Raw genomic sequence first — 7,591 nt, 5'->3', positions numbered from 1 at the left:
CCCAACCAGCTGCCCGCGGAAGCAGATGGGCCATCAGGATCTCGTCGAGGGGAGGCACACCAGGACACACCGTGACCGAGTGGCCCTGCACCCTGATGATACCCGCCATGGCGGCTACTGGGGCCTTCGTTTTTAATGGCTGCTGCCATGTCGCCTCCACACACTGCCATATGTCTGGCAACGGGGGCGAGACAAAGGCCGGCTGCGCCGGATGCACCGGGCCGTAAGACCCAGCTTACAGGCCTCGGTGGCAGCGGTGCGAGGAGCGGTAGGCCTACGCGCTCCGCCGCCAGGGTCATCACCGCTGGAAAATCCAGCCGCGCAGACCTGAGAGTTGGACCACCGGACAATGAGGCGTCCTCGTCCTCCTCCTCCTCCGGGACCGGGGCCATCTGACCCCATGGAAGGGAGAACCGGTATGGCACTTCCTCATCTCCCGGCTCGCCCATCTCGACCACGTTGAGGTCCTGATCCTCCGGCTCCTCCTGTGGGCCGCACTTCGCCAGAAAATGATCCCCACGATGCTGGCGTGTCTGCGGAGGGATCATCTGGCACGCTTTGCAGGCCGGTGTGGATCAGCTCCCGTGATCAGGTTCGGGCACTTCGGGCAGGTCCTGTGGTCAAGGATATGCTCCTTATCTCTCTTTGTTTTCTCGTCTAACTCTCAGTGGATTTCCCTTCTGCCGCTGACGAGAAAGGGATGATAGTCAGGAGGCGAGGCCTCCTTTTATACGGTGAGATGCGCGCGCAATCAGGAAGGCTCGCCCCAAGGCCGGCTACGTCTATAGAAATCTCAGTAGGAGAATGCTCGCAGGATAAGGTAGTACCCATAGAGTCCAGTAGAGGGTGGAGCCTGTGAGAGATATAACTGTAGTTTTCCCCACAGCAGACGCACAGTTATGATGTCCGCTGGCGCATCATAAATACGTCGGATAGTGAAAGTGCAGTCGGATTCTGAAAGCACCGCAGTCTCTTCTCCTAAGTCCTTTTGAATTCTCCTGTCCACTATTCCTTAACCCTGTGACGTTTCACACAGAGGTCAAGGAATAGACGATAGGAATAGACGATAGGAGCTGATTTTTGGACTATTGGACCGCAACCTCTGAGTTACCATGGCCGTTGGGGGAGGTTACTTCCTGGTTCAGCAAAAGGTGTGGCTGAGGAGACATACTGCAAGCAGCCCATTCTTCCACATCATAGGATGTATAGGGTTTTGTCAGTGTCCTTTTGTATTCTGTTCATCTCAATTACCCCTTGTTTTCTATTGGGTTTGGCCAAGCCACTATGCTCCTTGCTTTGTCATTGTGGCAGGTCGGTTTGTCAAATTAACACCTGCTAAGATGCGGTTATATTTATTAGTGGTATTTTTGTTGATCTCTTTTACAGGCCTATTTATTAGAGATGATTGGTTTATAATGTTTATTTAACATTTTTGGGTAAATAAAAAAAAAAAAGTTTATTTCTACAAATCCTTGCCTTACTGCTTGGTCGTTAACATTGCCTTTGTGTTTTTCAACATTCTCATGTGTTAGTTTATTTGTTAGTTTGTCAAAAAAATGTAGCATCACCCTTAGAATAACACCCTTTGAGAAGTACTTTCTATGTATTTTATTGTTGTTGTTTTGTCCCAGCTTGAAACATCTCTGCCATAATATTTGGAAATTATTTTAATATCCCTACAATTTCTCCAGGACCAAAGGGGAAATGGCTGCTAAAAAAATATTACACTTTCTAGCATAAGGATAAGCGAAAAGGTGTTATATTTTCATCTTTGTAATATAATTCATTCACGTCCGCTGTTAATTGTTGCGGCTGCATACCAACTGAAAGGAATACATTTTTTTTTATTTTAAATTACAATCGGAATCACCTGTAATTAATTGTTCATGTTTCAGATGAGTAAGTACGAGAACAGGCTGTCAGGAATACTTGTCAAATTAGCCCTCATTGACATTAATTGGATGCACTACACCCAGTAGTAATTATTTTTCTTTCCCCCCCAGTGTTTTGCAGAGCTATCTTAAGATGTGAGCTAATTTCATGTACACAGATATGCCATTGATATCAATGGTGCATAGGAACATCTCAATTTAATGAGAAGCAGAAGAGTCACTTACTAAGAGAGGGAGATAAAAGGGAACTTGTTTTATGTTACCAATTAGATGCATTGTAAAGCATTGGCCCCTCCCATCTCCTCACTCTTAAGTGCATATGATCTTCAAACAGCGTGTTTTGCTCCAAGTGAATGACACTTATCCTAGCAACTCTTAGAGACTGTGGGGATCACACAACCTTCGGTGGGAGCAAGGAAAACAAAAACACGTCGGGACTGGAAGGAGCCTTGAGAATAAAGACTATATAGACGCTGAATCTTCACCAACTCCACCCTTAGCAAATGATGATGATGATGATGGTGTGTGTGTGTGTGTGTGTGTGTGTGTGTGTGTGTGTGCGTGTGTGTGTGCGTGTGTGTGTGTGTGTTTCGGTGTGTGTGTTTCGAGATCACTGTGAAAATACATGAAAAGCATAGCCTTCAATCCCCGAGGGCCAGTACTGCAACTCCCTGTGATGCAGTGGTTTCAATGGGCTATAAATATACTTTACTGTCATCAGAGGGCCCACAGCACAGCACTCTAATCCCACATCCACTCCTTCTTCCACAAACACACACACACACACACACATATATTTATATATATATACAGTTTGTACATAAAGAGAGAAAAACATTCAGAAATACATTCCTAAAATACATGAAAGCTTTAATTTCACACATGGTGACATCACAGTGAAATGTGTGACTCCATGTTGCAGTTAAGTGTGTGTCAGTTCTGTGTACCACAGCCCCGCTGAGTTCCTCTTGTGCCAGGTCCTCAGCTTTACTCATATTCTTGCAGATGTAAATTAGACGATTAGAAGGCTGCAGTGAAAGCAGCAGGGCTCTGGTAGTCATGAACATCGAGTGAGGAGCTGTGCTGATTTTGTGTCTCTGCAGAGAGAGATGTGTGAAGCACTACCGAGGGTTCTTTGCTCAGAGACATGAATAAAAGCATCAGAGAAAGCATCCTTACTTACTCTGTGCTTCGCTCCCCCTCAGGACGGACAGTCCAGAACAATCCGCCAGTTCCAGTTCACTGACTGGCCCGAACAAGGAGTGCCAAAAACTGGAGAAGGCTTCATTGATTTCATTGGACAAGTGCACAAAACCAAGGAACAGTTTGGACAGGACGGACCAATCACTGTACACTGCAGGTGAGGAGGGGAATATGGATCATATCAATCATATTGTTTATCACAAATCTGTACACATTAAGGAGGGGTGCTATATCTGAGATTTGAGCATGGCTGTGCAGCAGCAGAGTTCTCTATAGAGTTTAATATACATTGTGTTTAACAAGTAAGGGAATTAAGATTTGACGGAGATGTAAACCACATTTCGGATTTGCTCTCACCTTGATCCTTAACTTTTCTTAAGACCATATTTAGTTTATTAGGTACACCTGGCTGAAAGCAATGCAGACCAATGCCTTGGGTTGGTGATAAGTCCTACATTCATAAAGGTTATAATGTGAATTTGTTGTTAGAAATCTTTTAAATATTCCCTTAACTGAATGTATCGTCTTAAAGGAGGTTGCTTTGTGGTATTCTTAAACTGAAATTGCTGTTTGCCCCAGGAAAGCACTTATAATGGCAAAAGATACATACAAAGGTTTTATTATTCATGTCACATGCTCACAGTTCAGACTCTCCTCTCAGTACACAGCAGACAGGAGTTATAAAGACTCTTTTGTGTGTCCTCAGTGCCGGTGTGGGCAGGACCGGAGTCTTCATCACGCTCAGCATCGTGCTGGAGAGGATGAGGTACGAAGGAGTGGTCGACCTCTTCCAGACGGTGAAGACGCTTCGCACCCAGCGGCCCGCCATGGTGCAGACCGAGGTAAGAACAGATCCGATTTAATATCCCACGGTGACAGGGTGGTATTCCAAAGTCAACATTGAATATGTTTAAAGTGACAACCTGATGTTATCTAGTAAGTGTCCTTTCCTGCCTTATAAATAGAGGTTTTAGAGGGGATTCAGAAAGCCTCACAAAATAATAGTGTCAAACCTTCCTCAAATTAACCCTTAAAGACCTAGACGGAATTTTCGCCTGCCTGACTCTCCTGTATTTATTTGTTTCTCCTAACCTGTTCTAACCTTTTCTAGNATCTATGACTTCACTCTCCAATTAAGCAACAACACGGCTGTAGAAGACCTGGGTGAAACCTATGAGCACATTAACATCAGTGTGTATGTGTTTGTGCATGTTCACCCAGGTCTTCTACAGCCGTGTTGTTGCTTAATTGGAGAGTGAAGTCATAGATAATAAGGCTAATGCACAGCAAGAGTAACTGTCCGCACTGCTCAACTATCCATGAAACCATCTAGTCAGCTGCTTCCACACCAAAAAGGTGTTGTGGGAGGTTCACAGCTAAAGAGAGGACCTCGCTGCATCCTTGGAGCACCAGAGGCTACAAGCTTGTGGGCTTGTGATGTCTGTCAGGGGGCAACGGGGGAATGGGAGAGAGTGAACAGGGAGGGGAGACTGCATGTGTGGGAAATACACAGTAGGTGAGAGAGCAGACTAACTTGGAGTGTCGGGGCAGCGATGAGAGCTGGGACCTGTGGAGAGAGGAGAGTGAAGGAGGGAGGAAGAAGAACACTCAATCAATGAGGAAGACTCAGGATCTGACCAGGGCCCAACAGTATCTGCAAATAACCTTTCAAGCTGGTTGGAGAACGCAGCGGGTGGTGTTGGTTCTCAGGACAATTCAAGCAGTGTTGTTTAGGATGTTTATCAGAAGCCTGAATTTAAAACACTCCCCTGCGACCGCTTAGTGGGAAGTAACTACTGAACACAGGGCATTACATGTTCATTTTTAGAGGGAATTTTTACTTTATGGGTGCCTTTTCATTGCTTCAGTCATCATTTTGATGGAAATCAGTTATGATAATAACAATGAAGTAATTACTGAGATATGGGAACAGGAACAGCACTTCACTTTATTTGGAGGTTGAATGAAATGTAGTGCACCCAAAATGTTGGTAATATCCCCTAATTGCATATTAAAATAGTTCTTTATAACCACTTAGTGTAAATTGCCCTACTGCATATACCACTCGCTGCATCTGAAGTGGCAAACACATTTGATCCTAGTAAGGTATTTGCAAATACTATCTGAACCAGGTCTGGCAAGGATAAAGCAGGTCAGTTACTCAAAGAACCGCACGTCTGCTGCTGAAGTGTCAAAAAGTGCCGCTGCAGTCTCTTCAGCAAACATGCTAGACATGAGCGGCAATTGGCTAGACCACTTAACAACACTCAGAATCAGAGCAGGAATGTTCACCTTCTGTGGATGAATCAAAGGGAGAAAGAGCTAGAGGACAAAATAATGGACGGTTCAATATTTGCTCGGCTCAACCTTGGAATCTCAAACGTTTTCACAAGCTAGACACAGCCTTGGTGATTTTTTGATCACCACTCATGAAGCAAAACAGTGAGGGGGAAAGGGGTTGTCAAGATGTTGATGTACAGAGAGAGAGAGAGAGAGAGAGAGAGAGAGAGAGAGAGAGAGAGAGAGGGACAGACAGAGTGAGAGAAAGAGAGAGAGCGATTACCCTACAGGGAAAATGGAAGACAAAAGAGGAAAGAGGTGGAGTGGGAGGACGAGAGAACAGCGCTCTTTTAGAGCGGCAGCACTGCTTAATTCCTCTGCAGGGGTTCAAAGGGGCTCTGTGTGTGTATCTTTAATAACCCGTGAGAAGGGACACACACACAGAAAACACACAGAAACGCGCACAAGCGCGCGTGCAACAAGGTTGACATTTTCTCTCAGCTCCATTGTTCCCTCCGCCTGGCTCACCTTGACATCAGAGGCAGCAGGACTCATTACCAACGAGGGAGAATGAAAGCAGCTGATGGAGGGAGGAGGAGCGAGGGCCAGGGGAGGAAGGAGGAGATCAGGAAGAAAAAGGAAGAAGGCTGATGCTGAGGCGGGCGCCCTGACACACACCCCCCCTCCCCCCCGACTCCCCACTGTGCGTGGAGGGAATGTGAATGCACCCTGACTCCATTACCGTCGTCCAGCACTCGCTGTGATGGTGAACGTGATTTGTTTATTTTCTCTTATTGAAAAATGTTTCTTTTTTTGAGAGCTGGTCAGATTTACAGCCTGAGGATGAATAACAAAAATAAGCAGGACAAATGAATTTCAGATGGCAACACCTGCTACAAAGCACTAATAAACAAAAGATCCATCAAAAGAACAGCAAGGCAGGCGCTCATTGCAGGAGTAGATTACTTTTGGAAAAGCTGTATAGAGTTTTGTTGATAAGAGGGAAAAATCATTCCGAAATGCAATATCTACTATTTGAGGGGAAACAAGCTAGAAAGTACATGATACTTAGAAACCCTGTTAAATGAATCCCCTTTAGATATTCTCCTTCAGCAGAGAAGAAAGGATGATCTGATCAATTTCAGGGAGGATTTTCCTTTTGGAATGAAGCTGTTTGAAATCCTCAGTCAAACAGCAGCATACCATTTTTATAATTTTGTAATGAAAGATTGACTGAACCAAAACACCTGATTAAAATGCACACACTTAATATACAACCAAGTTGCCCAATACAACTTTCCTCAGTTTATCACTATGGCGCTAAGAGCAATTGAAGGTTGATTATGTTGCCATGTCATATTGGAATTATGAAGACTTCATGATACCCACTTGTAAATACCGTTCATGTCAACAAGTTGTAAATGTGATAGACGGTTTTGTATTTTCATAACATAGTATTTGAATCCTGACACAACCATCAAATTGTCAACAGGAATCTTTCCATCTCTATCAGCCATCCTATATGTCATGAACGCTGAAGTTTATTTTAGGGTAGTAGCTGAGGTAAAGAAGTAAAGTTGCCATATGTGGCTACGTGTACGATATTTTGACCGTTGTTTATTACCTGGGGTCTGGTAGTTGAGTCTTCTCATCTCCACTGGGTCGGAGGAGTTGGCCAGCAGGGAGTCTTTAACCCCACCCGATTGCTCATCTTTAGGTAGGGGAGACGCCCGCTTCCTGAGGTGGCAGAAACAGACAGTAAGGTGTTAAACACATCATACCAGCAACGCCACATATCAACTTCTCAAGCTAACTGCAAGTGAAATGACACATTTGATGAGGTTAATGGTTCTCAAAACTTGTTCTGAGGACCAGGAATTCAAGAGACACTAGTTACCAGGGCATCAGCCCCAATAGTTTGCCAACTGGAGTTTAATGTGTTTGAAGAAACGCCATCATTATGGCTGGGATGTTTTCCTGGAATGGCAAAGGTTGGGTTTGTTTGCTGCTGGATAGGTGACAGCTGCTATGTGGGTATGTGTACATGAGTGGAGGTGTGTGTTGAGTGTAGATAATATTTTAATTGTGTGATTTGTAGCTGCTGTGTGTGTGTGCTAACACACACATTTGTTTATGGCTTTCCCAGTTGAGAGGAAACAGGCGGAATGCTGTAATAGGTGAGCTGTGGTGGCACACACTGTCTAGTTTCTCTCTCT

The 7,591-nt window shown here is 44.7% G+C and overlaps 1 protein-coding gene across 1 annotated transcript in view; it reads right to left on the bottom strand.

Moving 5' to 3' along the window:
* LOC104950313 (receptor-type tyrosine-protein phosphatase F-like) overlaps positions 1 to 7,280 on the bottom strand; it is a 36,540-nt gene extending 29,260 nt beyond the window's left edge. Inside the window, exons 1-2 of the mRNA XM_010776813.1 lie at positions 7,273 to 7,280; positions 7,000 to 7,112 (exon numbers count right to left, since the gene is read on the bottom strand). Coding sequence (XP_010775115.1) covers positions 7,000 to 7,112; positions 7,273 to 7,280 — 121 coding nt within the window. The remainder of the gene's footprint in view (positions 1 to 6,999; positions 7,113 to 7,272) is intronic.
* Positions 7,281 to 7,591: the final 311 nt, after the last annotated feature.

Source organism: Notothenia coriiceps, unplaced genomic scaffold (genome assembly GCF_000735185.1).
Source record: "Notothenia coriiceps isolate Sejong01 unplaced genomic scaffold, NC01 NC01_scaffold00017392, whole genome shotgun sequence".
NCBI classification, from domain to species: domain Eukaryota; kingdom Metazoa; phylum Chordata; class Actinopteri; order Perciformes; family Nototheniidae; genus Notothenia; species Notothenia coriiceps.
This window is presented reverse-complemented; position numbering and strand designations above follow the sequence as displayed.